Source organism: Malaclemys terrapin, chromosome 1 (genome assembly GCF_027887155.1).
Source record: "Malaclemys terrapin pileata isolate rMalTer1 chromosome 1, rMalTer1.hap1, whole genome shotgun sequence".
Lineage (NCBI taxonomy): Eukaryota > Metazoa > Chordata > Testudines > Emydidae > Malaclemys > Malaclemys terrapin.
Window position 1 is genome coordinate 135,566,497 of NC_071505.1, and position 24,941 is coordinate 135,591,437.

Here is a 24,941-nt window from a genome sequence, read left to right on the forward strand (position 1 = left end):
ACTAGATGTGTAAAGTGCTTTATTTTTAATTATCTAAAATATCAGTTCCAAAGTGACTTTGATATCAGTGTCCCTACAAACATAGGTGGCAAGAAGAAGTGTCATTTAACATGTATATTTAAGTAGTGACCAATAGTCACAACCAGGCAGGGTGGAGTGATTTAAATCACTTGTTTGTTTATTTTGTTTTGAATCATTAGTGTAAATCAGGTTGAGGATAATTTGAAAATGTATGTCATTGCAAGTCTAGGTTAAAATGTAGAATGAACTAAATTATAAGTGTTGAATATTTTAAAAGATGCCTTTACTGGTAGGTTGTCTGGTTTGAATGTTACAAAACTGCTGTATGCAAAAAAATCAAAATATTGGAAATATAGGTCCTGATCCTGCAAACACTTATGCAGGCATGTAACTTCACTCACATAAATAGTTCCATTGGGACTACACATGTGAGTAAAGTTAGATATGTGCACCAGGAGCTAAAATTATATTTTTATTAAAGCCTTTTCTCTTAGTGGCTACCTACAGGGGCAGGTAGCACTGCCTATAGTTAAGGTACCCAGTGCATTCCACTGTAAGGCCTTATATTCTGGATATGCTACATAAAATCAGTTTTCAAAATGTTTGTGGGAAGTTTAACATTTTTTCTCCTACTGTTTTTTTTATTTTTGCCCTCAAGTAGTAATAATACTTAGCTATTATATCAGAGGTGGGCAAACTGCGGCCTGTGGGCCACGTCCGGCCCATGGGACCCTCCTGCCCGGCCCTTGAGCTCCCGGCCGGGGAGGCTAGCTCCCAGCCCCTCCCCTGCTGTTCCCCCTCCCCCACAGCCTTAGCTCACTGGTGCCACCAGGGGTGGGGAAACAGGAAATGGGGATAGGCATGGGAGTCCCAGGCGGCCTGTCAGGGGGCAGGGCAGTCAGGGGACAAGGAGCAGGGGGGGTTGGATGGATCGGGGGCTCTGAGGAGGGCAGTCAGGGGGCAGGAAGTGGGAGGGGATTGATAAGGGGCGGGGGCCATGCTTCCCTACCCAGCCTTCATACAGTTTCAGAAACCAGATGTGGCCCTCAGGCCAAAATGTTTGGCCACCCCTGTATTATATAGTGTTTTCCAGCCATGTATTTCAAATCCAACTGTACAACAATCAGAAGGAGAGGAAAATTATATCTGAAAATTGTAGGCAACTCTAAATTAGCTTTTGGACACCTAATAATGCTGTAGTTTTAAGGTCCAGTTTCTTATGACTCCAGCACTAGAAGCAAGTACTTAGGCTGTGTCTACAAAGTATAGCTATACTGGCAAATTCCCCAATACAGACACAGCTTATACTGCCAAAAGAGTGCCTTTGCCCATATAGCTTACACCAGTTCCCTGAATTAAATAAGCTATGTTGCAAAAGGACAGTTTTGCCTGTACAACTGTGTCTAGACTAGGGCTTTTTGCTAATATAAAATGTCATGAAGAATCTTATCCCTATGCAACATTATGTTACTGGCAAAAGTTTCTAATGTAGATCTCGCCTTAGTGTCCCACTGAAAAATTGGGACTCTCCCCTTTCTATTGGAATAAAGTAGCTATTTGTAGCACTATAGGCTTGTAAGATATTGCAGCTTAATCCAATTACTTTTTCAGGGCTTAGTGTAGCCCATCCTGGCTTGTACAGCTTTAGGGAGAAAACCTCACATACAAGGGGAAGAGGAAGGATAGTCAGTGCCAGGCTGGGACACTGGATATTCAGGTTCAATTCCCTGCGTTGCTGCACAGTTCCTGTGTGACCTTTGGCAAGTCACTTAGTATATCTGTGCCACAGTTTTTCCCATAGTCCTCCTTCCTCCCATGGGTGCAGTGAGGATAAATACATTAAAAGATTGATGTGCTCAGATATTACAGTGAGGCAGGGAGAGACCATATAAATACGTTAGACAGAAGGGAATGTTTCCAGTCACTCAGAACTTAACAAGTGTTACTTGTGGGCAGAAATTTTCCAGGCTTGATTACTGCCCAAAGATGATTTTTTTTATTCCCTGGAAAACTGAAGCAAAGACAGGTCTGTTATCTTTGAGCACAGAGTATTAAAAAATAAATTATTTTGACTCCCTCCTCCAAACAGTCTTGCAGCTGAAATGAGTGGGGGTAGAAAGCAGCAATTTATATCTCTAGTTGTAAAAAAAAAAAAAAAAAAAATTGTCTGGGATACAGTGTTACTTGAGAAATAGGATGTGGTCTTGTATTTAAAGGCTGTATTGTAAAGCACCTGTACAAGGGGGCAGAGTTAAGGCAATGGGACAGCCAGGAGGGCAGTGCTAGCTGAGCAGAGAGGTGAGTAGCTGGAGATACCGAGATCACTGGTTGAGATGATGGGAACTACAAAGAGGACTCTGCGAACAACAGGTAGTCTATATGTGCATGTGGAGAGAAGGAAAGTATTAGATGAACAGGGCAAGAAGCAGAGCAAGACCCGCTCCATGAGAGGGGCATGTCCAAAGAGCAATGGGATAAAAAGGCTGTTTGGGGCAGGTAAGTCCAGGCTAGTCAGGAAGCATGCTGAAGCAAAGAAAAGGAACAGCAGGGATAAGGAAATCTGCATGGGCCTCACTCCATCCTTAGAGCATAAAATAAATCCAATTATCCTGGTAAAGCAACAGGTGTCTCCTTGAAGCCACCTGCATTCACGCCCTGCCCCCATGGTAGTCTGTAATGCTATCCAGTCACAGGAACCCCTCTATGTCCAGGGCTGCAGGCTCAGGCATAGTTTTCCTGCTTCTGTGGCACTCAGCTAGTCCATGAAAGGACATGCTCCCTAGTGCCACCAAGAAACTCCTCCCAATGCCATGCACCAAGAGCCCTGCATGTAGCCTATTGGCATGTGGAAAAACAGGGAGGAGGAGCCAGTGGAGGAGGCAGCAAAGTAATTGCCTCTACAGTTCTACTGGCAAATGGTTTGTTCTTCTTTGAGTAGTGTCCCTATGGGTGCTCCACGTCAGGTGCACATGTGCCTCTTGAGCCCTCGATCAGAGATATCTAGCTAACAGTGTCCAGCCCATGTGTGCACTCTATTCCTCCTCATGGCAGACACCAAGACTAAATAGGGGTGCGCTGGAAAACCACCCTTAGTTCCTTTTCTACCACCTTAGCCCAAGATGGAAGCCTACGTCCGTCTAGACCAGGGATTGGCAGCCTTTGGCACGTGGCCCATCAGGAAAATCCATTGGCTGGCCAGGACGGTTTGTTTACCTGCAGCGTCCGCAGGTTCGGCCCATCACAGCTCCCACTGGCCGCGGTTCGCCGTTCCAGGCCAACGGGGGCTGCGGGAAGTGGCGGCCAGCACATCCCTCAGTCCGTGCCGCTTCCCACAGCCTCCATTGGCCTGGAACGGCGAACCGCGGCCACTGGGAGCTGTGATGGGCCGAACCTGTGGACGCTGCAGGTAAACAAACCGTCCCGTCAGCGGATTTCCCTGATGGGCTGTGTGCCAAAGGTTGTTGATTCCTGGCATAGAGCATACTCAGCCTTTTCTCTTTCTTCAAAGAGAGTGTGTAGTTGTAGGTTACCATTCAGTGTTTAGTAATAAGTGAGAGGACTGTTTTCCCTCCCTTTTCCCCTGGGAAACTTGTCTTCTCCTGGCAGAGTATGCCTGGGTTGCCAGGCTTCAAATGTTGCCTCTCTTGCCAGGAGGCTATACTGGTAAGCAAGACAGTATAAGTGTATCCATTGCCTAGGGGAGTGCCACATCTCCCAGAAGTGTTCCTTCTGTTTGGTCCATAAGTCCAGGGCTAGGAAGACCAGGGAGATAAAGCTCAGACTGTTCGCTATGGAATGTTCCCTGCAATCACCCTCTGAGCAGATCAGGAGATACCCTCTCCCATATATATCTGTCTCTGGACAGATCCAGTGCCCAGTATGTGTCGGGGCATCCTTCCCCTAAGAAAGGAAAGTCTTTGGAGCATGCTGGGTAGACTCCCAAAAGGGGAGCATGGATTCTATCTCTAAGGAGCCAGCTCTGAAAAAGACAGGTCCCTGTCAAGGTCCTCTGTCTCCAAGGGTACTGTTGAGGCCAACTACTCCTCCTCTGGTACTGGCAGGCCTGTAAAGCCCCTGTGATAAATGAAGGGGGGATAGCTCCCTTTTATGGGAAGCCAGTTAGCTGTACAATTCCTCTTGGTAGCTGTTTTCTGCTTGCCTTACCTCCCTGCATACATACAAAAAGAAAAAAGGAAGTGGGCACCTGACCAAAAGAGCCAATGGGAAGGCTAGAACTTTTTAAAATTGGGAAAAAACTTCCCTTTGTCTGTCTGTCGTTCTCTGGGTTGCAGGGACACGGAGCAGCAATGCTATAAGCAGAAATGCTGTGCAAGGTTTGAACCAGGTATGAAAAAGTATCTTCCATACCTAGGATAGCTCAGTGGTTTGAGCATTGGCCTGCTAAACCTAGGGTTGTGAGCTCAATCGTAGAGGGGGTGATTTGGGGATTGGTCCTGCTTTGAGTAGGGGATAGGACTAGATGACCTTCTGAGGTCCCTTCCAACCCGGATATTTGATGATTCTAAATCATTTGGATAGGGAATGTTTAGATAAACGTGATCAGGTTTAGGTCTTTATTTTGGCTTGCGGATCTCCTCTGTGCTAACCCCCAATGCTTTTGTTTGCCTGTAACCTTTAAGAGGAACCCCCAAGGAAGCTAATTTTTGGAATTGTTCTTTTAAAATCTAGCAAAAGCCTAAGTTCCAGATGTATTTTCCTTTCTTTTGTTTTTAATAAAGTTTACCTTTAAGAACAGGATTTGGATGTGTGTGTCCAAAGAGGTTTGTGCCCATGTTGTTTGATTAGCTGGTGGCAACAGCTAATTTCTTTTGTTTTTTTTCTCCTCAGCTCTTCCTCAAGGGGTGGGGATGGGGGTGAAAGCGCTTGAGGGTACCCCACAGGGAGGAATTCCCAAGTGCGCCTTCCTGGGTCCAAGGGGATTTTTTGCATTTGGGTGGTGGCAAAATTTACCAAGCCAATGTCAGAGAAAAACTGTAACCTTGGGAGTTTACTACAAGCCTGGAGTGGCCTGTATTAGTTTTTAGAATCCTTGCAGGCCCCCACCTTCTGCACTTGAAGTGCCCGAATGGGGAATCAGCCTTGACAGCCCCAGAGCTCTAAGGAAAGGAAGTACTGCTCCAATAGGGCATCTCTACCCTTCACCAGTAAGGAGGGTAAGCACAGGGTACCATCAAGCTCAACCCTGACATTGGCACCGAAGCACTCTGCTTAGCCATTGATGTCATCGTGCTCCTTAACCCAATGTAAGCAGTTCAGCTGGGGGTCCCAGTACCAGCAGTACTTTCAGTAGTGAGCAAGCATCAGCACCTGGCATCTATAAAGCCTCCAGTATGCCCATCATCACTGGTATGGTCAGCTCCAGTTCCAGCAACCTCAGCTATGGAGACAGTACTGTGGTCCTTTCTGGTACCACAGGAGTTCTGATACTCGAGGGACCTCTTGGTGTCAGATGAGCCAGAATCCCCATTGCTCTCTTGATACTGAGACCTTGGTCTCAGTGTGGCCATTCTGTGGCACGGGACTCTTCTCTGTCCTCATTGGCTGCCCCCGAACCCATAGGCACTGACTTCTAATGGCGCCGGTGGGTGCTTGACCCTCTACTACCCTGGCTCCACCCATGCCCTGCCCCCATTACAACCCCTTCTCCAAAATCTCCACCCCTTCCCTGCCCCTATTCGACTCCTTCCTTTGGATGAAAGTCTTACTCCTCTGCAGCCCTGGATTGCAAATTATCAGGCAGTCATGGCCATATGCAACTTTACTAATTACAACAACATTTACTCACGGTCTTCATTGAACAGCTGTCACATGACTCCAGGGAGCAATTCCAGTCCATAGTTGTGGAGGGTAAGTTATTGGCCGGAATGGCTCCAAGAGACCTTAGACATGGCAGATACGACTGCCAGATCCATCTTCACATTGGTAGTTATGTGCAGGGTATCATGGCTCCAACGTTTGGGGTTTCCGAGAGAGGTTCAGAATACAGTAGAGGGATTCCCCATTTGATGGTCATAAGCTTTTCCTGGAGACCATGACTGACTCCCTGTATATGTAGAAGGACTCCAGGGCTACCCTATGCTCCTTGAACATTTACACATTTACGAGCAAGAAGCATTTTAGTAGAGCACAGACTGCCCAGAGGTTACACCTGGCTCAGTTCTCAGGGTACCATAGACCAGCAGAACCCCCCAGAAAGAGACAGGTTTCAGAGGAAGAGTGTTGCTCAGCTGCCCTTCATGTTCAATCAGGCATCATCTAAACAGTAGTTTTGATGGGTTTGAATCCTCCTGTTCCTCTGGTTTTACAGCTGCACCCGTTAGCTTACCTCCCTCCCTTTGGGGACCTTCTTATCCCTTCCCACACCTGGTGGAAATGGACCACCATGGACCAATGTGTCTGGGAGGGCATAATATCAGGCTACAGCATCCATTTCCTGTCACTCCCTCCCTTCAACCCCCCTTCTCGGTCTCATAAGCTTCTATTGATGCAAGAGGTGGGCTCTCCTTCAGCTAGGAGCAATAGAACCGGTTCCTTCCCCTTTGAGGGGCAGGGCATTCTACTTTAAATATTACCCAGTACCAAAGAAGGATGGACGTTGAAGCTGGTCTTAGCTCTAAGACAGATGAACAAGTTTGAGAAGCCTCAAAAGATCAGGGTGACAACTCTGGCAACTCATTCCTTCACTAGAGGAAGGGAATAGATTTTTGTCCCTTATCCAACAAGTCACCTACTTCTACCTAACTAGGGCCCTACCAAATTCACAGCCATGAAAAACAGGTCACGGACTGTGAAATCTGGTCTTTTGCAAGGTTATTGTAGGGGGGTTGAGGTATTGCCACCCTTACTTCTGACCTGTCTTCAGAGCTGGATGGCCGGAGACCAGCTGCTGCTGGACAGATGACAGAACCATACCATCCATCCTTACTTCTCTGCTGCTGTTGCTGGCAGTGACACTGACTTCAGAGCTGGGCTCCCAGCCAGCAGCCACCGCTCTCTGGCCGCCCAGCTCTGAAGGCGGCACCGCCACCAGCAGCAGTGCAGAAATAAGGGTGGCAATACTGCGACCCCCCTACAATAACATAGCAACCCCCACAATCCCCTTTTGGGCCAGGACCCCTAGAGTTACACCACTGTGAAAGTTCAGATTTAAATATCTGAAATCATGAAATTTATGATTTTTAAAATCCTATGACCATGAAATTGACCAAAATGTACCATGAATTTGGTAGGGCACTACACATAACTATATATCCATCGCATAGGAAATACCTGCTATTCACAGTAGGCCAAGATCATTTCCAGCACTGAATGCTCCCCTTCAGCCTATCCTTGGCCCCAAGGATATTTTCAAAGGTTCTAGAGGTAGTGGTTGCTTACCTTAGATAACAAGCAATCCTTGTCTTCCTGTACCTCGGCAACTAGCTACTCAAAGGCTGTTCCTTCAAGGCAGTGTTATCATCCAGTTAGAAGACCATTGATCTGTTCCAAGAGTTCGGCCTTCAGCTGAATATAAAGAATACATACTAGTACCATTACAAAGGATACAGTTTATAGGGACATACTTGAACTCAGTGACAGCCATAGCATACCTCCCTTTCGATAGTTTTGTGACCTTGTCAGGACAGGTAGGGACAATTCAGGGAAGCCCATGGACCACAATAAGGAACTATCTTCAACTCTTGGGCCATATGTCAGCCTGCACCTTTGTGACCAGTCATGCAAGGCTGGGCCTTCGTTGCTTCCAGGGCTGGCTAAGAACTGCTTATTCTCCAACCAAGGACACCATGGACAGGCAGGTCTCCGGACACAAAGAACTCTCTAAACTGGTGGATGGAGCAACTCCATATCTGTACAGGCATCCCTTCTGTCGCCCAAACCCACCAGTGATTCTAACAAAGTGGCTGCAAAAACAATGAGGAGTCCTTGTGGTACCTTAGAGACTAATAAATTTAATTGGGCATAAGCTTTCGTGGGCTAAAACCCAGTTAATCAGATGCATGGAGTGAATTCCACCAGGATTTCAACAATTTCTGCCCCACCATCAACCTCAGCCTGGACCAATCCACACAAGAGATCCACTTTCTGGACACGACAGTGCAAATAAATGATGGTCACATAAACACCACCCTATACCGGAAACCTACTGACCACTATACTTACCTACATGCCTCCAGCTTTCATCCAGACCACATCACACGATCCATTGTCTACAGCCAAGCTCTAAGATACAGCGGCATTTGCTCTGATTGGACAGACAGAGACAAACACCTACAGGATCTCTATCAAGCATTCTTAAAACTACAATACTCACCTGAATTGACAGAGCCAGAAGGGTACCCAGAAGTCACCTACTATAGGACAGGCCCAACAAAGAAAGTAACAGAACACCACTAGCCGTCACTTACAGCCCCCGACTGAAACCTCTCCAGCACATCATCAAGGATCTACAACCTATCCTGAAGGACGATCCCTCACTCTCACGGACCTTGGGAGACAGGCCATTCATCGCTTACAGGCAGCCCCCCAACCTGAAACAAATACCAGCAACTACACACCACACAACACACACACTAACCCAGGAACCAATCCCTGCAACAAACCCCGTTGCCAATTGTAAGAGGTCAGACTCACCCCTGCAGCACCTCCTGCTGGTCATCTAGGGAATAAACTCAATCCAGCCCAGAGCACCCTCTGCAGGCCAGTGATCTACCTTGTTGTCTGCACTGGCCCCCGCATCCCTCCCAGAACCCCAGTGCCCCTTGCTCTGGGTACTGCCCCCTGGCAGTACCCACACATGCTGAATCTCCCCTCCCAGGGGAACCCCCACCCACTAACCCCACCTCGCCTCAGTGTAAGGCTACTGCCAATCATCATCTAGCCCCATGCCCGGGGCAGACTGCAGTATCAGCCACTCATCACTGGCAAAGAGAGTTTGGACCTGCTGCCTTGGCCTACCTCTAGGCTGCCCTCTGCAACCCCCAGTATCCCTTGGCCCAATGCTAGGCCACAGCCTGGGGCTTTCCAGGCTGGAGCTCCTCAGCCCTGCTCCATTCAGGTACTCTGTCTTAGCTCCCTACAGCCAGGCCCATCTCTCTCTCTGAAGGCAGAGAGAGACTCTATGAGGCTCCCAGCCTCTTTATACAGGCCAGTTGGGGCCTGATTGGGGCGTGGCCCAGCTGTGGCTACTTCACCAATCAGCCTAGGTAGCTTTTCTTCCACAGCCCCAGCCCTTTGTGGGGCTGGCTTTAACCCTTCCCAGGCAGGAGCGGGTGTCCACCCCGCTACACCAACTCTGTCCGCATAGCTATTCAAGGGACACCATCATAGGACCTAACCACATCAGCCACACCATCAGGGGCTCGTTCACCTGCACATCTACCAATGTGATATATGCCATCATGTGCCAGCAATGCCCCTCTGCCATGTACATTGGCCAAACCGGACAATCTCTATGCAAAAGAATAAATGAACACAAATCAGACATCAAGAATTGTAATATTCAAAAACCAGTAGGAGAACACTTCAATTTCCCTGGACACTCAGTAACAGACTTAAAAGTGGCAATTCTTCAACAACAAAACTTCAAAAACTGACTCCAACAAGAAACTGCAAAGCTGGAATTAATTTGCAAACTGGACACCATCAAAATTAGGCCTGAATAAAGACTGGGAGTGGATGGGTCACTACAAAAAATAATTTCCCCTCTGCTGATACTCACACCTTCTTGTCAACTGTTGGAAATGGGCAACGTCCATTTTAATTGCATTGGCCTCGTTAGCACTGCAAAAGTAATTTTTCCTCCCTTGATATTCACCCCTTCTTGTCAACTGTTGAGAATAGGCCACTTACACCTTAATTGAATTTACCCATACCTTGACAACTGGCTAATAAAGGGCCAGTCCTGGGATCAGGTGTGGCGGCATCTCGATCTGGTTTGCTCCACCTGTCACGACCTGGGGCTGTAATAAACAAGAAAAAGTCAACCTTAACTCCAGTGCAATATACAGAGTTCATAGGAGTATCCTCGACTATAGTCAGCCCAGAGCCTTCCTCCCCGAGGTCCAGTTCCAAGCAATGGTGGACCTGATCTCGTGCATGCAAACCCACACTCTCACCACCACTCACATGTGCCTGCGATTGTTGGGCCATATAGTGGCCTGCACCTACATGGTCCAGCATGCGTGGTTCCTCCTTGGGCCCCTGCAGGTGTGGCTGGCATCAGCCTACGTTTCCAACAGACACAGTGTGGACCATGTAGTAAGGGTCCCGGACCACATACTGTCGTAAATCACATGGTGGCAGAATCCTGCACTGGTGTTGGAGGGAGTTCCCTTCGCAGCTTCGTCCCCGTCAGTGACCCTCATCTCTGATGCCTTAGACTTGGGATGGGGAGCCCACCTGGGCAATCTCAGCGTGCAGATGGTTGGTCAAGTCACGATCGCTCCCTACACATCAACGTTGGGGAGCTCAGAGCGGTTTGCCTGCTCTGACAAGCCTTCCTACCTCAAATAAGAAGCAGGGTGGTCCAAGTCCTGATGGATGATACAGCGGCCATAGGCGTGCGCACGGGCCGGATCCGGATCCGGCCTGTGGGATTTGCCCCCCATGGTGCCGCAGGCCCCGCGCTGCTTTCAGAAGCAGCCATCAGGGCACCATGTCTCTGGGGTCGGGGGGGGGGGGGGGGGTTGCTCCAGGCACTGCCTCCCAAAGCTCCCATTGGCTGGGAATGGGGAACCGTGGCCAATGGGAGCTTCAGGGGAGGTACCTGGAGGCGTGGCAAGGGCAGCGTGCAGAGCCCTGTGCCACCCCTCCCCTCCCCTGGGGCTGTGTGGGGAGGTGGTGAGCGGCACGGCATGGGGCCCTGGCAGGCAGGGAGCGCGCCACTGCGGGTAAGCGGTGCCGGGCCGGAGCCCAAACCTCTCCTGCACACCCCCCCCCCGGCCCTGCCCTGAGCCCCCTGCCTGCACCCTGTTGAGCCGGGCTCCCCTTCCCCAGGGCCGGGCTGGCTGCTTTAACAGCCTCATGTGCTCCCTGGTAGCCTCCCACCCGGCAGCACCAACACAGCCGCTTAAAGTGGCCCGCGGGGGTGCTGCCACATCCCCCCCCCCCCAAGGCAGCTGCCCCGCTCCAGGGCCCGAAACCCATCTGCGGCTCCCCGCGCTGGCCGGGGGCCCGGGCACCACCCGGGGGGGGGGGGAGTCAGGCCGCCCCTGAGCCCAGCCCAGCTTAAGTGGGGTCAGGAGGCAGGAGGCCCGGGGCAGGGGGCGAACCTGGCCCACAGGCCCCCCCGCAGCCCGGCTGCGAGCTCAGCTCCCTGGCGCTGTTCGGGGGCTCCGGCCTGGCACCCTCGGACTTGAGTCCAGCCGTGGGAGCAGCCCGGCCCCTCTGCGATCCAACCCCGCCTGCTTCTGCCTGGCCTGACCCCAAGCGCCCTGCCCGGCCCCCGAGCCTGCCTGCTGGGATGGGGGAGCCCAGATCCCCAGCCCCGGGCCTGCCTGCAAACAGCCTACCCTCCTGCACCCCAACTCCCTGTCATGAGCTCCCTGCCCCCCAACCTCCTGCCCTGAACCCCCTGCCCCCCAACTCCCTGCCCTGAGCCCCCTCCTGCCCCCAACCCCCTGCCCTGAGCCCCCTGCCTGCACCTTGCACCCCAACTCCCTGCCCTGAGTCCCCTGCCTGCATCTCGCACCCCAACCCCCTGCCCCACAACTCCCTGCCCTGAGCCCCCTGCCTGCACCTTGCACCCCAACTCCCTGCCCTGAGCCCCCTGCCTGCACCTCGCACCCCAACTCCCTGCCTTGAGCCCCCTGCCTGCATCTCGCACCCCAACCCCCTGCCCCATAACTCCCTGCCCTGAGCCCCCTGCCTGCACCCTGTACTCCTCCTGCACCCCAACTCCCTGTCCTGAACCCCCTGCCACACACTGCACCCCAATCCCTTGTCCTGAGCCCCCTCCTGCACTCCGCACCCCTCCTGCACCCAACCCCCTTCCCTAAGCCCCCGCATACACCCCACACCCCTCCTCTGTCCCAATCCCTTGCCCTGAGCCCCTTCCTGCACACTGCACCCCTCCTGCACCCCAGCCCCCTGCCCTGAGCCCCCTGCCTGCACCCTGTACTCCTCCTGCACCCCAACTCCCTGTCCTGAACCCCCTGCCACACACTGCACCCCAATCCCTTGTCCTGAGCCCCCTCCTGCACTCCGCACCCCTCCTGCACCCAACCCCCTTCCCTAAGCCCCCGCATACACCCCACACCCCTCCTCTGCCCCAATCCCTTGCCCTGAGCCCCTTCCTGCACACAGCACCCCCTCCCACACCCCGCCCTTTATGATGTTCACCTTTAAAAAAAAAAATTCCCTTGGTGCACACCCTAATGAAATGTGCTGCGCACGCCTATGACAGCAGCTATGTTCTATATCAACAAGCAAGGTAGAGCCAGATTGTCTGCCCTTTGCCAAGAAGCCTTCAGGCTCTGGGACTTCTGTGTGCAACACGACTTCCATCTCGTAGCTGCGCACCTCCCCAGGGCCAGGAACGCATTGGCAGGTCGCCTCAGCAGGACCTTCTCATCTCACCACTAGTGATCCCTCTGTCCGGAAATGGTTAGCATCATCCCCCAGAGGTGGGGGACTCCCGTGTGGACCTGTTCACATCTAGGGAAAACAGGAAATGCCAAGTTTTCTGCTCGATTCGGGGGATCGACAGAGGCTTCCTGATGGATGATTTTCTGCTCCTGTGGTCAGGGGCTGTGTTGTACGTCTTCCCTCCAGTGCAGTTAATTCACAGAGTCCTCATGAAGATCAAGCAGGACAGAGCGAGAGGGATCTTCATAGCGCCGGCTTGGCCGCGCCAGCACTGGTTCAGCACGTTGCTGGACCTCTTAGTAGCTGCTGCGTTACAGCTACAGCTCCAGCTGGACCTGCTGCTCCAAAGCCACGGCAGCCTTCTGCATCCGAACCTGGCGGTGCTGCACCTGACGGCTTGGCTGCTGCATGGTTAAATGTGTAAAAGCAGGAGTGCTTGGCCTGTGTCCATCAGGTCTTGTTGGGCAGCAGAAAGCCCTCCACCAGAGTGATCTACCTGGCCAAATGGAAGAGGTTCGCCTGTAGGACCTCGGATAAAGGCATTGGGCCCAAGTGGGCCTCACTGTAGTTAATTCTGGACTCCTTTCTGCATCTCAAGCTCCAAGGCCTGTCCCTTTCCTTTATTAAGGTCCCCTGGGCCGCTATCTCGGCCTTCCATCCGCCGCTTGAGGATAGGTCGGTTTTCTCCCAAGATATGACTGCCAGGGTCCTCAAGGGCCTCTGTTCACACGTCAGGGACCCTGTCCCTCCGTGGGACCTGAATCTTGCACTGTCACGGCTTGCGGGACCCCGCTTCGAGCCTCTGGCTTCCTGCTCTCTCCTCCTCCTTTCCTGGGAGGTTGCGTTCTTGGTTGCAATAACATCTGGCTGCAGGCTCTTTGAGATTAGGGCACTTACCTTGGAACTGCCCTATATTGTGTTTTACAAAGACAAGGTCCAGCTGTGGCCACACCTGGCTTTCCTGCCCAAGGTGGTCTTGTAGTTTCATACAGGCCAGGACGTTTACTTACCTGTCTTTTTTCCAAAGCTGCATAAGTTGGAGGAAGAGTGCAGGTTGCATTCCCTAGACGTCAGGATGGCGCTAGCTTTCTACATTGAAAGGACCAAACCATTCTGCAAGTCGACGCAATTGTTCGTCGCAGTGGCCGACAGGATGAAAGGTTGTCCTGTGTCTGCTCAAAGAATTTCTTCTTGGATCACTGCCTGCATTCGCTGCTGCTACGATCAGGCAAAGGTGCCTCCTCCGGTGATCGTAACCGCCCATCACCGCGTAACCGTAACCAGGGCGCAAGCCTCTTCGGCAGCTTTCCTAACCCAAGTGCCTATCCAGGACATCTGTAGGGTGGCCACCTGGTCGTCCGTCCAGACGTTCATGTCCCATTACGTACTTACCTAGCAGGCCCGGGACGATGCTGGCTTCAGTAGAGCAGTGTTGCAAGCTGCAAGGCCGTGAGCTGTAAGCCCACCTCCGAGGATACTGCTTGTGAGTCACCTAGAATGGAATCAACACGAGCAAGCACTCGAAGAAGAAAAAATGGTTACCTATCTTTTCGTAACTGTTGTTCTTCGAGATGTGTTGCTCATGTCCATTCCATTACCCGCCCTCTTGCCTCTCTGTCAGAGTTGCTGACAAGAAGGAACTGAGAGGGCGTAAGCTTGGTGGTACCTAATATACCAGTGCATGAGCACGGCACTCAAGGGGGCGCCACAGCCGGCCCTACAGATACCACTAAGGCAAAAATCTCCGATGATTGCACACGTGGGGGCGCACACACCTAGAATGGAATCGACATGAGCAACACATTTTGAAGAACAACAGTTACAAAAAGCTAGGTAACCGTTGTTTTTTTTAATGGCTATTTTTTTCAGGCCTTATATTTCTGCAACCCTCTAGATCAGACGTCTTCAAATGTTGGTCACTAACCCTACCCTGCACCCTCCTGAGGCGCAATAAATGTCAAGAAATCTGACTAAGCAGGTTGATTTTAGAGGACTGAGAAAGAGCCCCCATTTAAACAGAAGTTATGATGCAACCTTGTCACTTCTGATGTGCATATGCCACTGTGCAAGCACTCAGGCAAATAAACTCACTTGCTCTGACTTCCCTGGCAAGCAAACACCAAACAGCCCTAGCCACGACAAAACCAAATTGGTGGTTTAAATTTGAGTGAATATCTGTGGACTTTTTTCTGCAGTATATGACCAACTCTACTGTCCAGGGATCACACTCATCCCTAAAATGCAGCTATCTCTGGGGCATGGATCAAGAGAGTCACTCTACCCTAATGATGATAAGCAACACAAGGAAGGAAGTGAAGAACAGCTCCCAAATGAAACCGTAGGGGGAATCTTTGAACTCTTATGCTGTGCAGGAGGTGAAGAATTGGGTTCCAGGTGTTTGAAATGCACCCACTTCTATAGTACCTGAGTGCTTTCTGTCTCCACCATAACTTACTGGACCATGCCCTGATTTATCTGCACAGGGGACAGCAACTAGATGGAGACATGGTCATGCTGCCTTAGCCAATATATTTCAGAGTCCCCTGGTACACAAACTAGTTCTGTGCAACTGAGGTCTACATGAGTTCAAGTCTTATCTAGGTGTTCATTTTGCATACTTCCAGCATGCACCATGGTCATCAGGCACTGGGCCTCAGTTCCCCATCTGTGCAATAAGGATAATAGCACTGCCCTGTCTCTGAGGGGATAAATACATGAAAGATTGTGAGGCACTCAGATAAATACAGTAATGGAGGCCAGATAGGTACTTAGATCAAATTGGCAAAGAAAGTTCTTCCTTGTTCATCTGTAACTCAGCAGCCAGAGACCATTGCAACCTCTCTGCCATCATATAAAAGAGGACAGGACCTTGGGGCACATGAGCACATCCCAGTGTGCCTGTTGAGCAATTTAAAATAGGGGGTTGTAGCTACAGGTCAAATGCTTGCTTCTAGTCATGTGACCTTCCGCAAACCAGTTAATAGGCTTCCTGCCTTTTAGGCAAGGATAGCAAATAGGAGAGACATAGGGCCATGGAAGTATGTGGCTATACTAGCCAGGAAGGGAGTATCCTGACCCCTCCCAGTGGGCAGATGTTGGGAAAGCCCTGGGTGGTTGGTTGGAATTTATTTACTTTGGTTTTGGAATTCTTGTTTTAATTTAAAGCCAGCCCTGAAAAAGGACTTTGGATTAGATGGTTGTTGGGAACTTTATTCTACCTTTCAGGTCAGTGTTTGCCTGCTGGTTTACAGATGCCCACAATGAAATTCTGACTGAAGCCTTCAGACAGTACTCAAGATGTCTTGCCCCAACTTCTCAATAACCTTCTCCAAAAGAAGCAGTTAGTGATAGGATGATGAGATAATCGACATCCGGATGTGATTTCTTGAGCAAATGGCTAATGACTTCTAGCTTGAGGGAAGCTGACTGCTAGAGATAACAATCTAAATCAATACCACCAGTCTAGCTCTTCTCTGGCTTATCTCCACTGGGTACTCCACAGTGGCACTTCAGGGCAGTACTGAGGGGAAGGATTATTCTCACAGGAAGCATTTACCAACCTTCCTTCTGTCCCATCTGTGTTAGGCCATCCTTGGATTAACTTTCAGATTTCTTTGGGTAACTCAAGGGAAAAAATTTCCCCTCTGGCATTTCTGGGGAGATCTAGGAGGATCAGAACATCTTGGGCTGTGTGAGCTCTTGTCTGCTGGAGATAGTAAAACCAGTTAAACTAGGATGATGCTCCAGCTGCCATCTCTGAAAACCAAACCAACCTGTTAGTCAGTTGGCTCCTCTAGTTTGACCAGCTCCCTCATCACAGAGGTTAAGTCTCCCTCCAGGTACTGATAACCTTATTATGCAATCCAGCCCAGAGAGAGGTAAGAGATGTAGCATTGCATCACCCAAGCAGGGAAATCGTTGGGGTGTGAAAACAAGCTACCTATAACTGTCACCTCAGCCCTCAAGGTTAATGGCACAGCTTTGATTTGTGTATCTTTAGTCTGGTTGTATCTTTGTCAAGCGAGTTTTTGCCTAATTGTGAACCCACTTATTGATGAAAAGGTATAGCCAACTAATTGACTGTAGTTGCAGTTCATTGTTAAGAATGTTCAAGAGACCAAATAACCAAGCTCAGCCAAATGTAATGTCTAAGGATAAAGCAATACAGTACAGGAAAGAAGGAGTTAATACGTCAACAATCCTTCCCAGAAAATGAATTTTTGCAGTGTTTTTAGTTCACCTTACACAGAAGGTGTGCTTCTCAAATGGCCTGTTAAATTAGCCATCTTTTATCTAATGGCAGTTTACAAGTAACAGAGCAATGTTCATGTCACTTAAAGTTTAACTAGCCAGCCTGTGCCAGTTTTGTTTTTGGTGCCTCCCTGTACTTTCCCATCTTTTGTTTTGAATATTAAATTTGAAATGTTAAAGGGCATGAAGATACTCCTTAATACAAAGCATTTATACACCTTACGTTATTTCCTTACCACCTTGTACCTTTGTTTCATAACACTAATCCATCTAGCCTTTGACAGCTTCTGTATTTTCCTAAGGGCTTGTCTACACTTACTTATTCCCATGCCTAAGCTAAGCTGCTGACCTATACTTGTCCCTGGGCGTTGTGGGGTATATGCCTTAGCATAAATGAGCAAGAATAAGCATAGTGCAATTTAGCATGATTAGCCAGCACACACACACACACCTATATTATATTAGTACCATCTGCATAATACCTATTAATATGGTTTGTGTGTGTGTGTGTGTATATAACCTATATGCATTGGCTAACGTGCTTGAACGTTGTGGGTTTTAAAATTTATCTTTAATTGTTATTTTATTGCACTCATGCTCTGCTTAGGAGCAACTGTGAGAAAAGAAGCAGAGAGGGAAACTGTCTGGAAAGCCAAGACTGAAGTATGAAGCAGAGTGAGAGAGGGAGAAATTCTACTGGAAAAAGGAGGGTGAAAAATGGAGCAGGGCGAGATGGCAGAATAATGGCGAAGGCATCCACTTGCACAAGTGTAGCTTTTGTGAGGCCTGGGGGATTCTATACCCCTAATGTAGAGCAGAGACTTCCATTTAGGAAGAAAATATTTTATAAGTGAACCTCCCTTGGGAGGAGGTGAGGAGTTAAAGCAAAAATAGTTCAAGAACTCAGTCTAGATTCTGTCTTTCAGAATGCAAAATAACAGGTTTGCAAATCTTGTGCTGCCAAGGATTTTGCACCTATCAAGTCTTCCCTTATCACTGTTTTGTGTGAGTCAGGCCTGCCATAAGCAGCCATAGTGCCATTGTGTCTCTTCTAGATTTGGCCCACAAAGTGCTCCTCATGATCTGTCATTTCTCCATAACCTCCTGAAGGCTGTGTACTGAAGAGGAGCTCTGTGTGACTTGAAAGCTTGTCTCTTTCACCAACAGAAGTTAGTCTAATAAAAGATATTACCTTGCCCACCTTGTCTCTCTAGAGGTAGAAGTGACACGCTCAGTAATTATAGAGCTGGTAAAAATGAATTAGGTCACCACTTCTCCTTCCTCCACTTCTTTCCCTCCTGGCCAGTGCAGGTTTGTTCCCTACACTCTTCTCCAGGGCTTCATCTAGTCCTTGTTTTAAATGTCCCGAACTATGGAGCTTCTCCTCTGGGGAGAGGATTCTACTGCCTAATACAGCTAAGAATGGACAAGCCAAGACACTGAAGGAGGTGAGATCATTGCACGTACTGGGCTAGTGTGTCAGGACCTCATGACATGTTGGTGTCTTTCAGAACAGTTGTACCTTACAACAGTAACAACTGAACCCTTTCTAACATGAACTGGATCTGCTTGTCTCCCTTGAATATTTTGCCTCTCTGGAGTGCAGGAACCCAGTTGTAATTAAGTGTTATTCAGCAGCAGGTGTGGCACATGAATTTTCAGCTTTAATTTGAGGACTGTGACTTCCTCTTGGCTGGAATGTGCAGTGAGAATATTGGCAAGCTGCCACATCTTGATAAGTACTCCTCCTCTTCCTCTAAACCCTTTACTTGATCCCATCATGATGAGAGGAGGAAAAGAAGTTTTTGCTGACATAGGATGCCCAAGGCTTAGGGGTAGGGTTTTAATTTTGGAAGCCATTCACATGTCTCATTGAGTTCATTGGATGTGAGCAAACTGTACTGAAAGAGAAGCTTCCCGGTGACCAGGCCAAAGAACATAAGAAACAGTGTGATCGGATATAAAAACATATTGAAAGTACACAAACTAAGGGATGCAAACAGCATGTTAAACTTTCAATTTCCAGACTATTGCAGCAAATTTTCATGCCAATGCACTGGATGCAGGTGATTTAACCTGAATACAGCAATAAAAACATCATTTGATTTTTATCTCCTCAACTTAAATAAGCAATGAAGTCCATATATTCTATTCTGTAGATCAGTTGCAGAAACACATTATTCAGAACAGTGGAAGGATTTCTCAGCTGCACATATGTCATCTCTATGCAAATTCTTTTGCAATTTCTCTCATTTGGACTGAGCCATTCCGTTTGGTACTTTCCCTTGGCTAGATTTGTCATCTGTCCAGCTGCTCAAGAACTAGATACTTGTGTACATAATCCTGTCCTCCTCCATTATATTACCCTTTCCTTGTTCATAAAGGTATGCAGGTTAATTTTAGAGCAGGCACGTAGCACTTTCTCACACTTACCACACAGTACACACGTATTACGAAGAGATGCTGGTTGCTACCACAGAGGTAAACCAGAGGCAAGATTTCCATTAGGTTTTCTCCCTACAACCTTGTAACTGCACCCACACCAGAATTGTGATCCACTTACCACAATTATGAGCTCAGGCTGGGATTGATCTTTTTCCCTTGAAAGTCTGAGGGAAATCAGTTAAGGTGTTTGGGAGATACTAGACTCCTAATATTGGGATGATCTCACTGTATAGCTATTTTCCAACAGAGTTGATGTCCCATCTTATCTCAAAAAATGGTTTGGCCTAGAAACTCCAAATGTGCTTTAATACAGTCCCTTAGGAGAGCTAGTATCTTTGCCTAGTTTCTGCCAGCTGTGTACTTCCTAAGCAGAGGGTCGTAGCTGTGAGCTAGATGGGGAATACAGGAGCTACAGGCAGTCTGCTAAGTCTTGTCTATACTAGCAAACATACTCATAACTCTCTACCAGTGCAGCTCCACCAGTAATAGCAATGATATTACAGCTTCCATTCTACAGACAGAACTTGGATATATGGCATCTAGACAGAGCTCAACTGTATATCTGCTCAGAACAGTGTTAGATGATGGGCAAAAATGCCTGAGGCCTGCCTATGCTACAGGCGTTGGCAGCAGTTGTTACTATTGGTTGAGCTGCACGAGAGGTGAATTCTGGCTATGAAGTTCGCTAGTGTAAATGCAGCCCTGGTATGATAATTCTCTGCAGGGCTCTGTAACAGTCTGGCTTTTTAACTGTTCTTAATTTGTTCTTTCAGGTGATTCATATATTGGTGCTTTAGGTGTTGGTTAAGTACCTTCAGCATTGTTTGGTTTGAGGCGAGGTTGTTTGCATCACTGGTTAGGAAGCTATAATCTGGGAGTGATGTTACATCGGGTGGCTCATGTTTTCATTTGTATTTAATTTTTAATCCCCTAGTGCAGGGAGTATTGGCTGCATTGACAAAGTTGTGTATTCTTTTCTGTGTGTTGATTAGGAGTGGGAACTTAGCTAGTTCTCTGCAGCCAGTGTTACTCTATGTACATATGAGCTCTCTTTCACTCACACACACACACTATACATACTGTACTTACACACATAATGTATATACTCTTTGGTTCTGGCAGATTCAGAGAGAAAAGGCCTGAGTTTAAGTGGTTTTTCCAGCTTTCCAGAACTCGTTCATCTCCATTCCAGTCCAGAATAAGCTCCCTTCACAGGTTAAATCTGAACTCCCTACCCTCCCTTCTACAGCCCTTGATTGGTGGATTGTCTTCCATAGGTGACTGGGCAAGGAGTCTTCTTTAGAGTCACACCCCTGATAGAATGAGGATATAAAGCCAGTACCACATAAACTGAGAGCCAGAGAGAAAGCAGCTTAGACTCTGTTCCTCTCTCTCCCCCCCCAACTTGAATCCTAGCTCAGAGGCTCCCAGGTAGCTCACTTTGGGGTGGCGCTTGTGGCAGGTCCCTACAGAGATGTGGCTCCTTCTCCTCAGCACCCTGGCCCTACTCCTCCAATCTGCTGTCTCGGATGACTCTGTCCCGTAAGTTACTGTGGGGTTAGGGATTGGCTCCAGCTCTTTGACTGTGGAGAGGAGGAGGAAGAGGGCAAGGGGTTGGGAGGAAGGAGCAAGTTACTGTGGGGGGAAGCAGAGGGCACTTTGGTGGCTAGAGGCATTACAAATGCCCAGGGTAGATTGAGGGGGCAGATTGTTGGGGATGAGATGAGAAGTGGGAGTAAGGAGGTTGGGACAAATATTTGAGGGTGATGGTTAGGGGTGGGTGTGATGATAATGGCTGGCAGATGAGAAAGAGGGAATATCAATTGACACAGTCAGGGAAGCAGGGAAGCGGTTAGATATGAGGGATCAGGAATGGTACTTGGTTGGAAAGGGGGAATGGGTAGGTAGAGGAGGGACAGTTTGTTGGAGGAAGGGACAAGTGACTGGAGGTGCACATGGGCAGTTGTGAATGCTGTGAGGGAGTCTGTAGGGAGCGGGGAAATAAAGGCAGGTTTTCCAAGACCCCCAAGTGGAGTAAGATGAGGAGAGGCAGGAGAGAGAAGAAGCTGGAGTGTTTTTATGGTTCAGCATGTGTGGGACAGAGAAAGCTGTTGGAAGTCTGGTGTCAGTGCTGGGTGGAGACTCCCTGACTAAATCAGTTGAGTTATAAGACCAGGTCTGGGGTCTCTTGCTCCTTGATTCCTGGCATTTCTCTCCCTTCCCTTGTTCTTTACACCTCCAAAGTGTAGGTGAAATGTTCATATTGACACCGTCCCCTCTACCCCCCCACCCCCGTCCCCATCTGTCTCTTCATGAGATATCCTCTGTGACACCACTGGCTGTTGCTAGGGAGATAGTTAGGGTGTCACAAAGGGCAGGTAATTCTTAGGCAAAGAATTGCAGGGTGTGGGAGTGAGTCCCAGCTGGAGATAGTTTTCTTTCTGTTTGGTTTCCCATATCTCTCCCTCTGTCCAATCCTTGTGTTTCTTCGCTGAGAAGTACTGTGATAATGGAAGATGGTTGCACAGAGAAAGTTGACCGAGGTACAGCCGGGGCCGGCTCCAGGCACCAGCCGAGCAAGCTGGTGCTTGGGGCAGCAGATTGTATGAGGCGGCATTCTGCCCAATCCTAGGGCGGCACGGCCGCTTTTTTTTTTTTTTTTGTTCCACTCTGGCCGCCCTGTAGGGGGTGGCAGTGCGGAGGAAGGGAGCACCCTGCAGCAAGCCCGGCAGGGCAGCCGCATCCTTCCCTCTCAGCCGATTGCAGCGCCGAGCCCTCCTGGCAGGCGGCTCGGCAGTTTGGGCCGTTGACAGCGCCCCACTGAAGCCCTGGCTGCCCCCTTCTCTCTCTCCCCAGCTAGTCGGGGCACCAGCGCAGGGAGTCCCCCTGCACCCTGGCTCCGGCCGCGCCGCAAGTGGGTGTTCTTTTTTTTTTTTTTTTGGTTGGGGCGGCAGAAAAGCCAGAGCTGGCCCTGGGTACAGCAGCCTTATAAGACATGTTGTCATGCAGTGCAACATTGCCACCAGTAGCCAGGGAGACTATTGTGATGTCACAGAGGGCGACAGAATCTGGTAAAGGGCTACTTTGATTGGAAAGGAGAAACCAAGGCTGATAAAGGCAGCCTCAACCCCCCTTGAGAGAGAGTAGAAATTTTCCAAGCCTCCCCCAGTGATGGATGGGTGTGTCTCCCTGTGGAGGCTGCTAGAAGGTGTTGCTGTGGTGCACCTGACTACCTCCTGTAGATCCCCAGGAAGGGGTGACACCTGAGAAACCAAGGGAGCATGGTGGGGGATAGAAACTCAGCCTGTCTCCTCTGCCAGGGAAGGAAGCTTCTGCATAAAGCAACTCTAAGTTCACAAGCAGCCAGCTAGGTCGGAATAGTTTATCAGTCAATCAGAGAACTTGATTCCCTGGGAATGTTTTAAAAGCAACACACATGGCTAAATCCTTCCCTCTGATTCTCTCTCTCTCCCTGCTCAAGGAACTATGTGGTTGTGCTGCCAGCGCGGCTGAGCTATCCCTCCATGGAGAAGGTCTGCATGGACTTGAGTAACGTGAAGAGCTCCATGCTGCTCACTATCACCCTGGAGACCAAGATCAAGACCTACAAGCTGCTGGATAGGTTCGTCTGGGAGAGGAGACAGCTCAACTGCTTCAGCTTCCCAGTAAGTGTCTATGGAACTTGCAAATAGTTAGATGCAAGTGTGCTTGTGGAGCTTCCTCACTGCTTGGCTTGGCTGATGCACCTGTTTGAAGATGTTTACTGGTGTGACTGGTATAGAAGGGCATGCCTTGATATTCAAATACCTGTTGTGACATACCAGAGTACAATTCAGACTTCTGTGCAGCTGCGTAACCCTGCCCTGCAACCTTGGGTGCTTTACAGTACTTTGCAGCAGTAGCTCCCACCTGGGTTGCTCAAAAACAGCCTTCCATTATACAAGCTACACCCTGAGTGTCTGTGTGCAACTGCAGCCTGCCAGCCACACTTGAGTTACACTTTGGCTCTCACCAGCCTTGTAGATCCCCAGGAAGGGGTGACACTGCAGGGTGACCGTAACACACCCCCAGTCTTAGATTTTTGCCCCAGAAATCTATGTCCTGTACTGCCCAGCCCTCTCCTGGACAGGGCTGGCTCCAGGCACCAGCTCAGCAAGCAGATGCTTGGGGCAGCAAGTCGGGCTCTTCGGTGGCGGGTCCCTCGGTCCCTCTCGGAGGGAAGGACCTGCTGCTGAATTGCCGTAGAAGAAGAAAGCGGTGCGGTGGAGCTGCTGCCGATCGCGACTCCCACCCCCCCACCACTTGGGGCGGCAAAAACCCTGGAGCCGGCCCTGCTCCTGGACTATACAAGCTATTTTAGGTCTGTTATTTCTTTAAAAGGAATAATATGCACACAACTTGCCACTCCAAATGGAGTTTCCCATACACTTCAATTTCTACATTCTGGAGTAGATAAAACAAGTTTATTAATTACATAGAGATTTTAAGTGAGTACACATAGTGAGGCATAAAAGTCAGAAATGGTTACAAGAAAGATAAAATGCAACAGGTGCCTAACTTAACCAACTATGTTAAAATCAAAGCTTTGTTTGTTTTTGTTTTTTTCCCCACCACATGCTTTCAGCAGTCTTACTGACCAAACTCGTGAGGTCAGGACCACTCCCCCTAGTCCAACAGCTGTGTCCTTTATCCCTTCAGATGCAGTGAAGCAATGGGAAGAGAGGGGGGTGGCTTGGCTCAGCTCGGGTCCGGCCCTGCAGCTCGGGTCCGGCCCGAGCCGAGGGGGCCGGGCCGGGTCCGAGCCAAGCCGCACCAAGCTGCGGGGCCCGGGCCCGCCCCGAGCCGAGCTGAGCCTTGGGGGCCGGGCCCGGCCCGAGCCGAGGGAGCCGGGCCGGAGTGGAGCCGAGCCGTGGGGGCCGGGAAGGAGCTGAGCCGCGGGGGCCGGGCCGGCACGCTCGGCCAGAACCGGGGCTGGCGCCCCAGGGCTGGAGCTGCTGGGGCTGGAGGTGCTTGGCCAGGGCCGGACTGGGCCGCGCTGTGCCTCCCCAGAGCGCTTCTCACGTCCCCCTCCCACACCCCTGACTCAGCTTACCAGGTGCTGCCTGCCCGCCCCTGCTTCTTTTCAGACTTCCCGCGAACCTCTGATTCGTGGGAAGCAGGGGTGGGGGAGGAGCAGGGGGCGGAGTGTTCAGGGGAGGGGAGGAGGGGGAAGTGAGCTGGGGGCGGGGTGGAGAGCTGTGGCGCTGGGCCCTCTTGGCGCGGGGCCCAATTCAGCTGAATCGGCCTAAAGCCGGCCCTGCTGTTGACTCATATTTAGCTTGTGATTCAGTGTGGCCCCCAGATCCCTTTCTGGAGTACTCCTTCCTAGGTAGTCAGTTCCCATTTTGTATTTGTGCAACTGATTGTTCCTTCTTAAGTGGAGTACTTCAGACCGTTTCTCCAATGTATCCAGATCATTTTGAATTTTAATCCTATCCTCCAAAGCATTTGCAACCCCTCCCAGCTTTGTATCGTCCGCAAACTCTATAAGTTTACTCTTTGTCATTATCTAAATCATTGATGAAGATATTGAAGAGATACGGACCCAGGACTGATCCCAGTGGACCCCACTTGATATA

General features: G+C 49.8%; 1 protein-coding gene across 1 annotated transcript in view; it reads left to right on the top strand.

Moving 5' to 3' along the window:
- The first annotated feature begins 20,670 nt into the window (after positions 1-20,670).
- A2ML1 (alpha-2-macroglobulin like 1) overlaps positions 20,671-24,941 on the top strand; it is a 37,997-nt gene continuing 33,726 nt past the window's right edge. Inside the window, exons 1-2 of the mRNA XM_054040196.1 lie at positions 20,671-20,865; positions 22,805-22,988. Of these exons, the coding sequence (XP_053896171.1) occupies positions 20,798-20,865; positions 22,805-22,988 (252 nt within the window). The 5' untranslated portion in view covers positions 20,671-20,797. The remainder of the gene's footprint in view (positions 20,866-22,804; positions 22,989-24,941) is intronic.